The sequence below is a fragment of the Melospiza melodia genome, chromosome 11 (assembly GCF_035770615.1).
Source record: "Melospiza melodia melodia isolate bMelMel2 chromosome 11, bMelMel2.pri, whole genome shotgun sequence".
Classification (NCBI taxonomy): Eukaryota; Metazoa; Chordata; class Aves; order Passeriformes; family Passerellidae; genus Melospiza; species Melospiza melodia.
Genome location: NC_086204.1, coordinates 8,352,444 through 8,369,235, shown reverse-complemented (window position 1 = coordinate 8,369,235; position 16,792 = coordinate 8,352,444). Strand labels below are relative to the sequence as shown.

The window sequence follows — 16,792 nt, the reverse complement described above, 5'->3', positions numbered from 1 at the left end:
CCCCAGGAGGGTGAGGGGCTCTCCGGGGGTGCTCGCAGAGGGTGCTGTGCCCGTCAGTGCCCCTGTCCCGCTGGGGCCGGGCTCCCTGCGCTGCCTGGGCTGGGCTCTGCCGTGAGTCACGGCCGCTCTTCCTGTTGGGAGTGACTCAGGTGGGGCAGCGATAAAAACGCCCCAAAAAAAGGCACGGAGCTGGCAGCGGGTGCGGAGCCCGCCGGGACGGGCCCTGTTGCTGCTGCTGTGGGCCCCGGCCATGGCCCAGCGCTGCTGGCTGCTGCCCCTGGCCTGCCTGGCCCTGCTGCCCGCGGCCCGCGGCGCGCACGGGGGACAAGGTGAGCCCGGGGCCGGGGATGGGGATGGGGCTCTGGGGCTCTGGAGCGGCTTTTCCTGCCCTGCTCCCGCCGCTGATCGGCTCGGAGCTCTCCATGCTGGAGAGGGCCGGGAGCTGGAATCTGGCTGGGGTGCGCGACACCCTGATGGGGCACTCTTCCCCTCCTGCCTTCGGGATTGGTCCTGGATCTGAAGGTGCTTCTTAGCTTTCCTCCGAGGTTAGTTTTCCTCCACCATAAATAATTTTGTCAGTTTCTGTCAGTTTTGTCACTGGCATCCCTTTTCAATAACTCATTTGTGTGCAGTTACCTTCCTGCTGTCGGTGCAGGGCTTTGCTCCCAGGTGGGATGTGGGTGTGAGCACAAGCATCCCCCAGGCAGTGGCTGATCTGCCCATCACTGCTGGAACCAAATCCTTCCCCAAGCCTGGGGAAGAGCATCCAGAATCCAGTTTGCTGTAATAATGTGGTGGTGTTTGGGTGTTTTGTGAGTCTGTGAAACTCACAAAGTCCCACAGTCCTGCTGCATCCTAAGAGAGACAGGAGTCTCCTGCAGTCCACAGCTTTAAAAATGCAGATCCTCTAGGACATGCAAAGCTCATGGAGTGCAGAGTGGCACGGAGGGAGATTTAAACCTGTTCAGCCCAGTGGTAATTCAGCTATTTGAATTTCGGTTTCATTGGCCTGTAGTCTGGAGATGGGTATGTTTGGCCAAAATCAGGTTTTTGCATGTATTTTGTAAATACTGTGTGATTTTGTAAATACTAAGTGATTTAATTTTTTTTTCACCCTAGTACTGATGTTCTGAAATAAGCTTTCTGGGCTTGAAGTTAAATTTTATTAGTTTTGAGTTTGGTGCAATGGGAAGTAAGTGCTGAATAAGTGTTTTGGTTTGGGTTTTTTTCAAAAGAAAAAAAAATGTTTTGCTGTACACGCTACTTGGGTTAATTATTACATCACCCTAATTACATCTACGTTTTAAAACACTGATATCAATTCTTCCTCTGCTCCTTCCTGGCAGTGTGTGGGAAAGTGCTGCTTTCCCAGGGACTCTTGAACCCGTTTCTGTGTGTATGTAAAGCCAGTGGTTGGTAACAGCTGTGGTCTTACGGTGCAGCATAAAAATTCGAGTGGGTTCAGTGGTGCAACTGAGTGTGCTGATGGAGCCCCAGGCAGGTGTTCCTGCAGTGAGAAGCTGTGAAGGTGGGCACTGGGGACAGCCAGCCCTGGAGCAGCAGATGGCACAGCCTTGGGGTCACTGTCCCGGGAGCAGGGAAGGGCTCTGTTGACATGGAGCCTTCACTGCACGCAGAGCTCTGTCCTTCTCCTGATGGAGGGAGGGATCTTTGCAGGCTGGCTCATCTGTACAGGGCTGTCAGATCCTCACAGACCCAGGGCCACCCTCATTGCCTGGTTTTGTGAATTTAAGGAGACAGTTTAGGAAGCCTGAAGCCACCTGTCTTCTTCTCCAAGGCTTTCTGATGTCAGAATTCATCTGAGCACAGCCATCAAGCACTTTTCATGCTTTCTTCTTGGGTGGGAGCTGGGAGAATGACATCCTGCTGAGTGTGTGCCATGGATCTCCTGCATCCTGACATAGCACTGAAGAAATCCAGCTGAAAAGCTTTTCCTCCAAGGGAACCTGATCTTTTCCATGGGTGATCTCAGAGCAGAGCCTCGGGGCACCTGGATAGAGAAGTGATCAGTTGGTCCTCATGCTCCAGCAGCTCCTTCCTGCTCCATCTCGTTATCAATTCCAGTGCCTTGCTCTTGGTAAGGATTAGCCTGCCTGAGCTGCTGGGTTTCTGGGAGAACACCAGGAGCAGGCACTCCAGTGCAGTGGTGGCACTAACCTGCCACAGTGCCATAAATGGCTTTGAATCAGCGAGACAGGAATTTATTCCAGGGCGGAGAGCTGGTTCCTGACATGCTGCAGCAGCAGAGAAACACTCCAAGAAAGGTTTTCCTTCCCTGGGGGAATGGTGCTCATGCCTGTAATTTAGCAAGCCAGTAAATCCTCTGGATTGCGTAGGGTGATGCATGGGTGGAGTTCAACTCAGAGATCCTTATTTGTCCTTCCAACTTGAGATCTAGCTGGAGTGTAGAGGGATGGGGAGTGGGATCAACCCAAGTGGGATCTTTCTGCTGCGAAGGTGAGCACAAAGACTGAAAGAAAATCTCACACTGCTGCTCTTCAGTGGTCCTTTGTGTTGTCCATGCCCTTTGGTCACTGGTGGTGCTCTCTGAGGCTGGAGTTGCTTTCCCAAGCCCTGGAGGCAGGAATTGTGTGCCCACAGGTCCCCTCCCCGCAGGCTAGGCTGGCAGAAGATCTCCTGAGCTCGGTCTCAGACTCCTGCAGCCAGACTGGGAGGGAAGAGCTGTGCTTGCTGGAGCTGGAGAAGCCTCTCTCGCTGTTTGCTGGCGCATGAGGTCAGCTCTCCCTTGGCAGAGGCTCCCGAGTGCCTCCCTCGGAATGCGGCGCCGATGGGTGTGTGGGAGGGCGGCGCCCAGGTGTGAGCGGGGAGCAGGAGGCAGTGCCTGGCCCCAGGAATCACAGTGCAGAGCACAGGGACCTTGTGCCCTGGGGCTGAGCTGTGCCAGGACAGAGCTGGGAAGGAGGAGGAGGCTCAGTGTGTACAGGCACAGGACACTGTCTGTATCCGTGCAGCAGGATTCTGCCCGGTTTTGGGCTGTCTCCCCCTCCTGTGCTCTCAGAGGTGACCTGGGCAGGGGTTGGGTAGCTGGGAATGGCCTTTCCTCTCCCAAGCAGTGAGTAGAGCTCCTCAGAGGGAGGTTGAGACACCCATGGCAGCATCAGGTTGGTCTGGAGCAGTTCCTCAGCAGGCTCTGTGCCCCTGAGTACCTGGCTTTTCCCTTGGGATGTTTCTTTCTCCTGCCTGTCTTTGCCAGCCATTCTCTCGGCTGTGCCTGGTCCCCCCAGTGATCCTGAGGAGCATGTCTGGAGTAAAGGTCCTCAGCATTAAATGTTCCAGTTCTGGCCACTGAGGGACTGCCAAGGAGGTGCAAGGTGGCTACAAGGGAGCAGCTGGACAAGGCAGTGGGGTGCTGGAGCAGGCACATCTGGTGAGATGCCTGAGTCTGATGTCCAGAGGGATGATCTGTCTTGGCTGCAGAGGAATGCAGAATCTCAGGCCTGTTCCTCCTGCCATCCCTCATGCAGCAGTGTGGGAGCTGCAGCTTTTCTTCACAATGAGGGAGGGTGGGGTCCAATCCCATCCAAACCTTTTTTGTTAATCTCCCTCGTGGCTGGCACACTTCCACCTAGCTCCTTGGACCACAGACCACTCCCCATCACCCTGCACTGCAGACCTGGCTGTGGGGGGACCTGGTGGAAGTTGGTTGAGCTTTTCCTACTCAACTCACTCCTGGCCAGGTGAAACAAAGGATAACTTCAGGAAACTTTCCCTTTTCTTATAAGTAAGGTTACCTGTGCTTTTCTCAGGACAAGACTGGGTTTTTTAAACCACCTCTGCTTATTCAGTGTCCTGGTTGTTGCAAGACCTGTGGAAGGATGGAGAAGGGCCCTGGTAGTGCTGTTGTGTGGATTGCAGCTGCTTGGCTTGGGTCTGTCCATCCTCAGCAGTGAAACGGGACATTCCTCCCCTGTGTGGGGATGTGGACATGGGTGGCACTGGGGTGGCTGATGGACACAGACATGGGGACAAGCACAGCAGCTCGCTGTGGCAGGGCAGGAAGGGGAGGTTTGCAGCACCTGCGCCCTGCTCCCTGCCCCTCGGGGTGGGACTGCTGCACCACCTGAGACGCGTCTCTGCTCTCCTCTCCGCAGTGTGTGACTGCAACGGGATGTCCAGGCAGTGCATCTTTGACTGGCAGCTCCTGCGGGACACGGGGAACGGCTTCCGCTGCCTGGGCTGCCAGGGCCACACGGAGGGCGCGCGCTGTGAGCGCTGCCAGCAGGGCTTCTACCGACAGCACGGGGGGCTCTGCTGCCTGCCCTGCCTCTGCCACCCCTGGGGTACGTGCACCGCCCTGCCTGGGCTCTGGGGCTCAGGGCACCCCCTGGGCAGGGCAGGCTCTGAGCCCCTGCCTACCAGAGCACAGGTTTCAAAACCCCACCTGCCCTCTGAAGTAATCACAAACTCTCAGAGTGGTGTGGGTTGGAAGGTGCCCGTCCCAGCCTCTCCCTCCTGTCTCCCTGCAGGTTCCCTTGGCCCACAGTGTGACAGCGATGGCCGGTGCAGCTGCAAGCCTGGAGTGATGGGGGACAAGTGTGACCAGTGCCAGCCGGGCTTCGAATCCCTGTCCGAGGCAGGCTGCAGGAGGAGCGGGCAGTGAGTGCTGCCACCATCGGTGCCATGGGGCCAGAGGGAGGGCCAGCCTCCAGAGCTCTCCTGGGGCCTGTGTTGGCTGAGAACAGCCCCTGCAGGGGGAGCAGGGCTGGTTTCATAGCAGCTCATGTTTAAACTTAAGCCAGCCGTGCTAGGAGAGTGGCTTGAGTGAGGCTGGGCCTCCCTGTCAACCTGTAGGGCTTGGTGTCCTGCCACACCATCAGAATCTGAACTTGGTCACTCTCTGAGGCGATGGCTTCATTACCCAGATAATGCTCAACAAGCTACAGCCCTGTAAAACAAAACCTGCCCATAGTGGGGCTGCCTCATGTTGGTGCCACTCACAAGGAGATGTGTATGCAAAAACCAACCCCTTCCTTTTCATGAAGCCCTGTTTAAACAGCTTTAGAAATGTTTCTGATCTGGCTTCCTCAGCTGTGTCCTCTTCTTCCTCGCCTCAGCCTGCCATTGCTCCTTTGGGGCTGCTGGCAGGCAAAGAGTGTCGGGCCAGGCCTCCTGCCCAAGCCTCCCCGGGGTGCTGCTGCTTGCTGGAGCTCAGCCAAGCTCTATTAAACTCAGCCAGGGTTTATTAAGCTCTGTGGAGCTTCACTTTGAGCTTGTGGGTGGGTCTGATGCTCTGGGATGCCCTGGAGCAGTAGCAATGGGCACTGGCTCAACCTGGCACCCACAGAGCGGCAGATTCTGGAAAGAGGTGGCTGTGCAGCTTATTTCCCCACTTCTTGCATGGGAATGGTATCTGGGAGGGTTCTCTGCTGTCTCGTGTGGCAGCAGGAAGCACTGGCTCCCAGGCCAAGCTGGAATGCCAGGTAGAAGTTGGTGCTGTGCCTTTGCAGGAGCCTGCAGTGTGAGTGTGACCCCGCGGGCAGCGTGGGCGGCTGTCACTCCGGCCACTGTGTCTGCAAGGAGAGCGTCACTGGGGAGCTCTGCCAGAGGTGAGGGGCTGGAGCACGTGCTGGACACTGCCTGGCACTGCCTCCTTCTCTCTGCAGTCACTTCCCAAGTCCACCAAGCCTTAGAATGGTTGGGGTTGGAAAGGATGTTAGAGCTCATCCCATGCCACCCCCTGCCACGGGCTGGGACACCTCCCACTATCCCGGGTTGCTCCCAGCCCTGTCCAGCCTGGCCTTGGACACTGCCAGGGATGGGGCAGCCACAGCTTCTCTGGGCACCCTGGGCCAGTCCCTCAGCACCCTCACAGGACAAATTCTTCCCAGTATCCAATCTAGCCCTGTCCTCTCTCTGGTCAAAGCCATTTCATGTGCCCATCTCACCAGCCCAGTGATGACCTTAAACCCTGCTGATGGCTGTATTGCATCACAGGGATGGTTGTGTGGGCCAGTAAAAGGAGAAAATCACTTGAACATTGTCACCTTCTTGCATTTTCCCAGGTGCAAGCGACACTTCTACAACCTGGATGCCAGAAACCCTGCAGGATGCTCCCCCTGCTTCTGCTACGGGCACTCGGACACGTGTGTCAGTGCGGACACCCACAGTGTCCACAACATCACCTCCACCTTCCAGCAAGGTGAAGCCCAAGCAGGACATCCCCATGGCTCCTGGCCATGTGTGCTTGCCATCCCTGCTCTTTAGTGGGCTGGAGGAACCACATGGATCCCAACCCTGCTGGAAGTCAGCCTTGGGCTGTGCTTGCTCCTTGGGTGCTCATCCATCCTGCCTGTGGCTGCAGCAACCTTGCTGTGATGGGATGGCTTTGTCACGGGCAGAAGTATAGTCCAAGGGTTGAGGGGAGCATAGAATTTCTTCATTATGTCTTTCCTGCCACTTGGAAAGAGGCCTCTGTGCCCAGCTAGGCTGATTTACAGATGTGTGGGCACAGGGATAACTGTGCCCAGAGGTCAGGGTGGGAAGCTGGAGAGCTTTGATAAGACACAGCTCAAGAAAGTTGCTGGAATCCTGGAAACACCTTCCCTGTCCACACTGACTGCTCCTTGTTTGTGCTCCAGGTGCTGAGGGCTGGCGAGGGGTCCATGAGAGCGGCTCCCCAGCCCAGCTCCAGTGGTCCCCACACCACCAGGATGCCTTCATAGCAGCAAGGACATCAGAGCCAATATACTTCATGGCACCTGGTAGGTGTGGGGTCAGTGGTGGCCAGAGTGAACCCTTGCTAGCGCGGGTCCCATGAACTGAGCATTTAGGAGGAAGGAAAGATTTTAAGCCTTTGATTTTCCCTCTGCAGCGAAATTCCTTGGGAACCAGCAGCTGAGCTATGGGCAGACGCTCTCCTTTGGATACCGCCTGGACCGGGGGGGCCGGCAGCCATCCCCACACGATGTGGTCCTGGAGGGACACGGCCTGAGAGTCACTGCCCCCTTCCTGCCCCAGGGAGAGGCCCTGCCCTGCGGTGTCAGCCACGTGTACACGTTCAGGTAAAGGGGGAAGCTGGGGTGCTTGGGGCAGGGCGAGCAAGAATGGCTGAAGCTTCAAGGAGGTCCTGGATTCAGCTGTGGTCCCTTGGTGGTGGCAAATGGCTGCCTGGTTTGGGCTGGGTGCATCTCAGGTGCTTCTGTCCTGGATAAGGAGGTTACTTTGTGAGAGGGGCAGGAAAAAATATGTCTTGAGCTTGGGTTGAGTTCTCAGCTCTGGATCAGTTGCATGCATGGACATCGTTGCCCAAAGCCTTGAGCTCCCAGGCGGCAGATGATTGAGGAATATTGTGTTTTTCGGAAGAGACATCTCAGTTTTTTGAACCAGTTCCACTTCCCCCCTCTCCCTGGCAGGCTGGATGAGCACCCCAGCAGCAAGTGGAGCCCAAGGCTGAATCACTTTGAATTTCGCAGGCTGCTGGGAAACCTGACAGCCCTCTGGATCCGAGCCACCTTTGGGGAGTACAGTAAGTGCCGAGGGAGCTGACAAGGCTGGCTTCTCATAGTTAGTGGAGATGGATACACCTTTGCTAGAATTTATTAAAAGATAAAAACAGTAAGTGCTCCAGGGGGGCAGAATTAAATAGCAAAGAGATTGAGCAGGATAGCAACAGATGTGACTGCCTCACTTGCTGTGGGCACTGCAGTGGAATGTGCCCCCTGTGCCGGTGCTGGCTGTGGGGCCGGGCGGGTGGAGCCGCTGTCCCCACGGGTCACTGTCCCTACTCCCCTGCAGGCACCGGCTACCTCGACAATGTCACCCTGGTGTCAGCACAGCCCGTGCCCGGTGTCCCGGCGCCATGGGTGGAGCGCTGCCAGTGCCCGGCGGGGCACCACGGGCAGTTCTGCCAGAGCTGTGCCCCTGGATACCGCAGAGACACCCCCAGCCAGGGGCCCTTCAGCTCCTGCGTGCCCTGCAACTGCCAGGGGGGAGGAACCTGTGATCCTGACACCGGTAAGAAACGCCAGCTGTGCTTGTGGGCTGGATGGGAATGCAGAGAGGCTGCCTGTGTCCTAAGAATAGGGCTGTGGGGAGCTGAGATCACTGGGTTCACAGAAATTTCTTCATGGAAGTGTCATTAGATATTGTAAGGGGCTGCCCAGGGAGGTGGTGGAGCCATTATCCCTGGAGGTGTCCAGGGAGGGACTGGATGTGTCACTCAGTGCTCTGGGCTGGTTGACAAGGTGGGAGTCTGCCACAGGTTGAACTCAATGGTGTTGGAGGGCTTTTCCAGTCTTAATGAGTCTGTGATTCTGAGATTCTGTCTGTGATCATAAATCTGTGACTTGGGTCTGAAATGTGGGGAGCATCCAAGACAAAACTCCCCAGTGTATGGAAGCACTGTGTCAGATGCATTTGGAACAAATTGGATGCATTTGGGAGAGAGAAAAACCATCTCCTGCTGCCCAGATAGCAGTATTTCTTCACTGGTGACTTCTTATTTCAGAGTTAAGCATGGCAGTGCCTCAGGCTGGATAGAGCTTGAGCAATCTGGTTTAGTTGAAGAAATCCTTGTCTGTTGCAGGGAAGTTGGACTAGATGACCTTTAAGGTCCCTTCCAACGCTAACCATTTCATGATTTTATGATGTGCACGATGTGGGCATGCTGGGGATCTGAAGAGATCTCATGGAGTTTGCTGGACCATTTGTGCTGTTGTTGCTGTGGCTGCAGAGGTGGAGGATGTCCCGCCAGGAGTGTAAGCAAACTGCCCTGAGCCCTCTCCTTGCTCCTCCAGGTGAATGTTACTCAGGAGATGAACACGTGGGCAATGGTGCCAGCTGCCCCTTCGGCTCCTACCGGGACCCCCGGCAGCCCCACAGCTGCAGGCCCTGCCCCTGTGGGCCCGGCCAGGGCTGCTCCGTGGGGCCCGGTGGTGAGGAGATCATCTGTGACCACTGCCCTCCTGGAGCTGCTGGTAACTCCCTTTTGCTTCTGCTCTGCCTTTTCATACAGGTGTGCTTGGAGTGGGCAGATTCACACCATCCTCTCAGCCCAGCTTGTCTGTGACACTGCCCCTCCTGGGGCAGTGGGGTGTCTGAGCCCCAAGGATTGGCTAAACACACCGAGATCTCTGGGAAGAGTTCTCCTCTAAATGTAACATGCATGGAGAAAGGATGGGTAGGAGAGGGAGTGGAGCAAAAAATAAGGAAAAAAAAAAAAGAATGACTTGTAGAAGGTAATTTGTGGCACCCAGTTTTCAAGAGCATGTGTGGGGCATTGTGTGTTGGCCGTGCTGGTGCTGGCAGCAGAGCAGCTGTGGTGCCAGCCCTGATGGGGCTGAACACCCCCATTTCTGTGGGGCACAAGCAGCGAGTCAGCCTCTGCCTCCCGGGCACAAGCATTACCTTCTGCCCACGTCTCCTTTGCCAGGTGCCAATTGTGAGTACTGTGCTGATGGCTACTTTGGAGAGCCAGCAGCTTCCCAGCCCTGCCAGCCGTGCCGCTGCAATGGCAACGTGGAGCCCAACGCCGTGGGCAACTGCGACCGCCAGACTGGAGAGTGCCTCAAGTGCCTCCACAACACCGCTGGCTTCTACTGCGACCGCTGCAAGGATGGCTTCTTTGGGAACCCCCTGGCCTCTGACCCCTCAGACAAGTGCAGAGGTGAGACCCAGGTGCTGTCTGAGCTGAGGATGAGGAAGAAAAGCCATGAGTGACTTTGGAGTGGTTTGATGGGAAGGAGGATGCTGGGAAGTGGGAATGGTGAGCAGGAACCAAAGCACAGGGTTGAATGGTGGGGGAAAAGCAGGGAGAGATGTGCTGTGGCTTGAGGTGGGGCCGGGTCCCCTGAACATGTGTGACTCTGACCTGCAGCCTGTGACTGTGACTCGGTTGGTGCCGAGCCCCTGAAGTGCAGGAGTGACGGGAGCTGCATCTGCAAACCTGGCTTTGAGGGTCCCCGCTGTGAAGAGAGTGAGTGCCCAGCTTGCTATGGCCAGGTGAAAGAGCAGGTGAGCATCTGTGCCAGCCCCAGGGCCACTGAGCAGCAAGGAGTGCATTGATTTGCTCACCCTCAGGGTCTCCTGTCCTCCTCAAGCATCTGCTCCTGGTGCCAGTGAAATGTGAATTCAAGCTTTGGTTTTGTACCTAATTTAACTGATGCTTTCTGTCCCATCCTAAAATGAGCCTTCATTTTGGTCTCTGTCCTCAGGCCTGACTGTGGCCCTGGATTCCCCCTGGCCTTTCCCCATGGGGTTAGTGTGCTGCTGGCTGATGCCTGTCTGTGGTTGCAGGTGGAGCTCTACCTGCAGCAGCTGGCACAGCTGGAGCTGCTCCTGTCAGAGGTGCGAGTTGGCGGTGGGACCAGCCAGGAGCTGGAGGGGAGGATGCTGGAGGCTGAGGAGATGCTGAGGACCATCCTCAGGGAAACCCTGAGCCTTCAAGGTACCACCTGCCCACCGCCCTGGGATGGGGCCATCTGGGCTGTATCAGGGAGGGTTTGCTGCCTGGGCCTTTTTGCACAACAACGAGTTTTTCTTCAGCCTTTCTCTTTCCTTCTCTCCAGCCTCCGACAGGTCTCTGGAAGGCCGTGTGGCCAGGATGAAGGGACAAGGGTCCAGCTCCCAGAGTCGCCTGGATGAGGTCAAGGCAACAGTGGAGAGCCTGAGGTCTCTGGGCAGGCAGTATGAGAGGCAGGTGCAGGAGACACGGCAGCTGCTGGAGAGAGCCAGGCTGGACCTGGATCGCAGCGGCGCTGCTCTCCTTCGGGTGGTAAGAGCATCCCGTGTGACACGCTCCTGGTTCAGCTCAGGGTTGGAAAACATCTACAGAGAAAGCAAGGATTTAAAGGATTACAGATGTTGTTTCATGAATGTGGGTGTTCTGGTGGTCCTTTCTTTGGGGCCAGGACTTTAGGAGGAGCTGGCAGGAGTCTTTGGGGGCGGTGGAGGTTTAACTTGCTGTAGTTGCCTCTTTCACTGCCAAATTGGATGGAGAGCAGGGAAGAGCACTCACACCTCTCTTCCTTCCTCCCTCCTCAGACCATTCCTGCTTCAAGCTTTCCCGGGGGTTCCAATCAGTTCTTGCTGCTGGCCCAGGAGGCTCTGAGACTGGCCAACAGGTGAGTTGCTCCCACTGTTACCAGCCCTGGAGCAGGGGAAGATAAAACTGCTGGACTGTCTTTGCTGCCCTATAGGCTTATCCTCAGCTGCCTTTGGGGATGTAACTGGATGTGATTTAGAAGCATCTTTGGGATCAGAGTTTCCCCTTGGATATGCAGTTGGAACAGAGAGCTTGTGCCCTCCCCAGTGCTCTTCTCTCCTGGGGCGATGCAGGAGGAGCAAGCCAAATACAGGTCACCTTCACAGATGTGCTGTTTCTCAGGGGGGTGAATCAGTGAAGGCAGCAGTACAGGAAGCTGGTGGAGGAAACCTGGGTGTGAATCCTTTGTGACAAGCCCCCTGTGTGCTCTGCAGGCACACTCAGGTAGCCAATGCCATTGACCAGGCTGCCAGGGCTGCACGGGAGGATGCACGGCAGGCGCTGGAGCTGCTGCGCGCGGCCGCTGGCGGAGAGGGCACCGAGGGCTCCCTGCCAGGGCTGCCCAGGAGGTGAGCACTGCCTGCCTTGGCCTCTGTGTCTCTGTGTGCACCTGGGGGGGAGCAGGGCATGGCCAAGAATCCAGGCCACCTTCCCTGCCCTCCCCATCTGAGCTGCAGAATGGGCAGCTGGAGGCAGGGAATTCACTGGCGTGTCTGAGGGGTGCAGATGGAGGGTCAGCAGCTCTGTGGAGGGTTTGCTTCCCACCTCACAGCCCTCAATGCTCCTGAGGTCCTGCCTGCAGCTGGGCAAAGCATCACCACACGTGTGAACAGGCTTCTGGGGATGATTTCCACATGTGGTTGAAAATCTGGGCTGGGTTTAGCCCAAGGGAGAATTTAAGCCCATGGTGTCTCCTTTGGTCAGACTTGACCTCTCCAGAGGCCACCACGATGGTGCTGGGACTTTGCACACCATGGGTGGGATGTGAGCAGCAGCCTTGAAGGAAGTTAAGAGATTAAACAAGGATGTGCAGGAGAAACATGCAGTGGTAGGGCAGGGATCAGCAGAGCCACCATGGAGCCTGTGAGGGTTCAGCTGTATGAAACAAGCTCTGATTTTGGAGCAGGAGTAAGGAGCCAGCAGATGCCCTGCTCATTCAAGGGGCTGGGATGCAGGGAATGTTCGTAATTGACTTGTTACATGTGATAAATCTGTGTGGAGCTTTAGGGAACGTGAACAAGTCAATGCAGATGGTAGTATTAGTGCTGGGGTGGGAGGCTGGCAGCTCGGCTGGCACCAGGCTCTCCAACCTCACATCTGTACAGGTATGAGGAGCTCAAGTCACTGGTTGGAGGCCTGAAGGCTGATGCTGACGGAATGGCCTCCAAGGCAGACACGGCTTATCAGGGCAGCCTGGTGCTCCTCAGCTCCCTGTCTCGCCTGGCAGAGATGGACATCACCTCCTTTCAGGTGAGGGCTTCATGTCTGTCAGGCCTGGAGATCCCCTTTGGCTCTTCCTGATGCCCTCCCTGCTTATCCTGCCACCAGTTCAGCCCTTCCCAGGGCTCCATCCCTGTTGGAGAGCCCTAGATAGGCCTCTTCCCACCCTTTCCCCCCTTTGCCTCTGGTTCCTGGTGGGCCCTGGGGAGATGCTGGGGGCCTCACTGTGTCTGTGTTTCAGGAGGAAGCCTCGAGGCTGAAGCAGGACTCGGGTGCCCTGCTGGCCCTGGTGGACACGTCCCTGTCGCAGTACCGGGGCCTGCGGGGCCGCGTGGGGCAGTGGGAGCAGGAGGCCAAGGAGCTGCTGCAGGGGCAGGAGGGCCACAGAGCGGTAAGAGGCTGCCCAGTGAGGGCTCATCCCATCCCCAGCAGGAGCTGCAGCCTTGGGGGTGCCTGTGGCCCCACCGTGTCCTTGTCTGGCTGTCAAAGGCAGCTCTGCCTGCCTGGTGCAGGATTGGGCCCTTCCTTGGGGCTGCAGAGCTCAGTGTGGGCAGGGAGCTGCTGGTGCAGGGTCTCACCTGCATTCTCCTCAATGAAAGGCAGGATGAAGACCTGCTCCTGCAAAGATTAGAGCTAAAATGACTCAGAGTAGAGCTGGAGCTGGTTGAGGAACATGGGCACAAGCTTCTGATGGCAGATCAGCCTGTGGTGGCCTTGATTAAGGGGCAAGAGCAAGCATTTGGGAACAGACTCTTGGGTGTCTTCCAGCCCAGCTCCTCTCAGACTGCTCTGGGACTGTGTGATGCTCCCATACCACGTCCTTCACCTGCCCTTTGTGTCCCTTGGTGCATTGCAGAAGCTGACACAGCTGCTGTCCCGAGCTACCCTTGCCAGGAGCACAGCCCTGCAAGCCGTGAGCACTGGCAATGCCACCTTCTACGAGGTGGAACAGATCCTCAAGAGCCTCAAGGGTAGAATCCCAGAAACCCTTCATTTTCCTTTCCATGTGGGATCTCACAAAGGTGCTATGGCTTCATTTCCACATGTGTTTCTTCCAGAGTTCAACCTGCAAGCAGATGACAAGAGAAGGCAAGCCAAAGATGCCATGAGGAGGCTGCCCATTATCAGCAGCATGGTCACCACTGCCAGGGAGAAGACAGACCAAGCCAAAGGGATCGTGGGCAGAGCTGCTTCTGAGTCCAAGGCAGGCAGCAGTGTGGCAGAGGAGGTGGCGGAAATCACCACAGGGATCCAAGAGGTGAGGATGGACTCTGGTGCTATTGCTGGCAGAAAAGGATTGGGAAGGGGAAAAATGTGGAATAAGAGGAGATGGTTGGCAACCTCTTGGTGGACCCCTTGGGTTGATTTTTGAGCTGAAGTTTCTCTACAGTGGATCTTGCAGATACAGTTTGGCTGTAGGTGATCTCTGCAGACACATTTCTTCCATGAGGATCTCTGTGGCATCTCACTGTAGCCACCTTTCAGTGACCAAGGGGATTTTTTTACTCCTGCAGCCAGAGTCACTCTCAGGCTTGTGATGTCCCAAAATGGTGTTTGTGGATTCACCTCCCACATGTGTGCTGTAATTCCCCAGGGATTTGCTCATGTGTGAGGGAGGGATTGAGCCATGAGCATAGAAACATCTCTGGAGATGTTGGTGGGAGAACATGAGGACAGCTTGTGATCTTTTGAATCTCTTGTAGAAGGACCAGTTTCTACCAGTTCCCTATTAACGTGCACCCAGAATGATTTTGGTTGCGTTCTGCCCTCTAAAAGTGCTTTTTCCTCAACACAACCCCAGGAGATTGCCCGGCTGAGGGAGGAAGCCAACAAGACAGCTGATGGTGTCCTGGCCCTGGAGAAGGCAGTGGCCACCTTGCAGCTGGAGGCCAAGGAAGTGCATGAAGCATTTGAGAGGAAGCTCACTGAGGCTGAGGCAGATGCTGCTGCCATAGAGAAGGTGGGTTCCCATCTCCCTTGCCTTGTCTCCTCCCCTGTTGATTGTGGGCCTGATTGCACCTTACAGCTCCTGCCTTTCCTCCTACAGACAGCTCAGGAAGCTCAGAGGGTCCACGACAAGGCTGGCCAGGCAGGGGCAGCTGTGCAGCAGGTGCTGAGTGCCCTGGAGGAGCTGCTGCGGCTCATGAGTAGGTTTTGTGACGTCTCTGTGGGGTGTGGATGGAGACAGGTCCCCTCTGGGGTCTAGGCAGGGCTTCTGGGAGTTTAGTGGGAAGCTAGATTATGTGATGCCTGTGAACAGGCTGGGCAGCAGGGTGGGGATGAAGTATCTGGGAAGATCTAGTCCTCGGCCTCCATGCGTGCTTTCCCATTCCTTGTTTTCCTTCTGTGCCAAAGACCAGCCTGGTGCTGTGGATGAGGATGGCCTGAGGCAACTTGAGGAGAACTTCAGCAAAGCCCAGAGCAGAAGCAAGCAGCTGAAGGAGGAGATGTCAGAGCTGGAGCAGACAGCTGCCCTGCAGAAGGCCCAGGTGCGTACGCTGGAGAGCAGCATCGATGGCATCCTGGCTGATATTAAGAACCTGGAGGATATCCAGAAGAGTCTTCCTCCAGGCTGCTACAACACAAAAGCCATTGAATTGCCCTGAGCCAGCTCTGGAAGGGCTGCAGCACCTGCCAGGCTGAAGGCAGGAGGGCCACCCGAAATCTGGCAGAACTGGCTGTGTTTGTTGTGTTAAACTGATCCTTACCCTCAAGATCAGTGTGGCACATGAAGTTCACAATGTTCCGCTGGCCCTGGAAAATCCCTAAGTTTTCAAAGTGCTCCGTCCCTTGCTCATGGGAGGAAGGAGACTCCTGGTTTGTGAAGGTGCTACTGTCTGAAGAACAGCCCATCCCTACAATAGATCTCTGAGTGCAGGGTTAGGTGTCAGCCTGGTGAGTTGGCACAGTTTGGACCCTGAAGCTCATAGCTGACCGGTTCCCATCACCTGCGGCTGCCCTGTCCTGGTCCAGCACACACAAAGTATGGGGTCTCTGTCCATACTTTTGACGCTGCCACCACCAGCTCCTCCTCCTGTTCTCCATGGGGTTTCCTCACCTTTGGCAGTGACAGGGAGTGAGCAGTATGAGAGGCTGCTGGGAGAGATGAGTTCCGAGTTGTGGCACTGGTGATGCTTCATGCAGTGTCTCCTCCCAGGCTGGAGTCCTCCCCTTGCTGGGGCTGGTGCTGGCATTCTGTGGCTCTTGTACCTGAGAGCCCCATCCCATTCTGCTGCAGTGTCTGTAATCTGATTCATTAGTTTAAAAATACTGAAGATGTCTTGAATGTGTCTCCACATCTGATTTGGTGCTGCCTGTCCTCCCCCACTCCCTCATGGTTCTGCATGTTTATCAGAGGCCACCATCACCACTAAGGTAGCTCTCCACAGGGGTTTCCCACTGTTCACCTTAACAGAGCTTGGATGAGGCAAAGACCACAGTGCTCCCTTCACTGCAGCTCTCACGTGGGTGCAGCTGCATTCTGGGGCACTGCACACTGCTCCCACCTTCCTTCAGATGCCATGCAGGGGGAAAAAGTTTCAGGGGAAATAGGTGCCACCAGATGCTGGAAGCTGAAGCTCTGCTGGACCCCTGCCCTGTGTGCTGGTGAGAGAGGAGGTCCGAGATGGAGAAGGACACTGGGGACTCACTCACCCCTCCTTATCTCTCAAGTCTCTGATAAAGTGGTGTCTGATAAAGCACCATCCATGCTTTTGCTTTATGATATACTGAGTATTATGTCTGCTTTACACTTTTATTTAAGTGAGGTGTATTTTAGGCCCTGGCACGTGTCCCTTCTCCTGTTGTACAGCACAGGGACAGCTATTAGGGAACCTGTTTTTCCATGAACTGGCTTTTTTGAAAGGCAGGTGTAAGCACACAGTGTGTGGTGATTGTGAGTGGGGCTGGCCCAGCCTCATCCCCAGTGGGTGCAGCTGTGGCAGCAGGTGAGCAGCACTGACAGCAATGAGCCATGGAGTGCCCAGGGGCACTGAGCAGCCACCAAAGGGAACAGAGGGCACACAGGGGCAGGGCATCAACAGGAGGGGATAAAAGGCTGGGCTGGAGAACAAGAAGGGCAGAGGCTTGCAGCCTGGTGTTGTTCTGTATGGGTTGAAGCTTTCTGAAATTGCATGGTGATACACTGTGTACCATGGCTGTCCCAGCTGTGACAGGTAAGAGGTCAATAAATGATCAATACTCTTGGCTAGATCTTGCTTATCACTTTCTTTTTTCAGGCTTCCTCATTTGGGGGGATTTGGCCATGGGTTATCCCAGCAGTGCAGGCATTTGCTCTCTTGTTCTGACTCAGTCTTGGGGCTTTTTAAA

At 55.9% G+C, this 16,792-nt stretch overlaps 1 protein-coding gene across 1 annotated transcript; it reads left to right on the top strand.

Moving 5' to 3' along the window:
- Positions 1-268: 268 nt before the first annotated feature.
- LAMC2 (laminin subunit gamma 2) lies at positions 269-16,673 on the top strand (the record flags this gene model as incomplete). The annotated part of the gene is made up of 23 exons (XM_063165477.1): positions 269-329; positions 4,134-4,322; positions 4,509-4,638; positions 5,490-5,588; positions 6,045-6,181; positions 6,621-6,743; positions 6,854-7,043; positions 7,395-7,507; positions 7,777-7,995; positions 8,778-8,957; positions 9,413-9,646; positions 9,857-9,993; positions 10,276-10,426; positions 10,548-10,753; positions 11,023-11,102; positions 11,458-11,592; positions 12,349-12,493; positions 12,705-12,854; positions 13,320-13,434; positions 13,522-13,721; positions 14,265-14,423; positions 14,511-14,610; positions 14,819-16,673. Coding segments are annotated over 23 exons (3,504 nt in total), but the record flags the coding sequence as incomplete, so codon positions are not given.
- Positions 16,674-16,792: the final 119 nt, after the last annotated feature.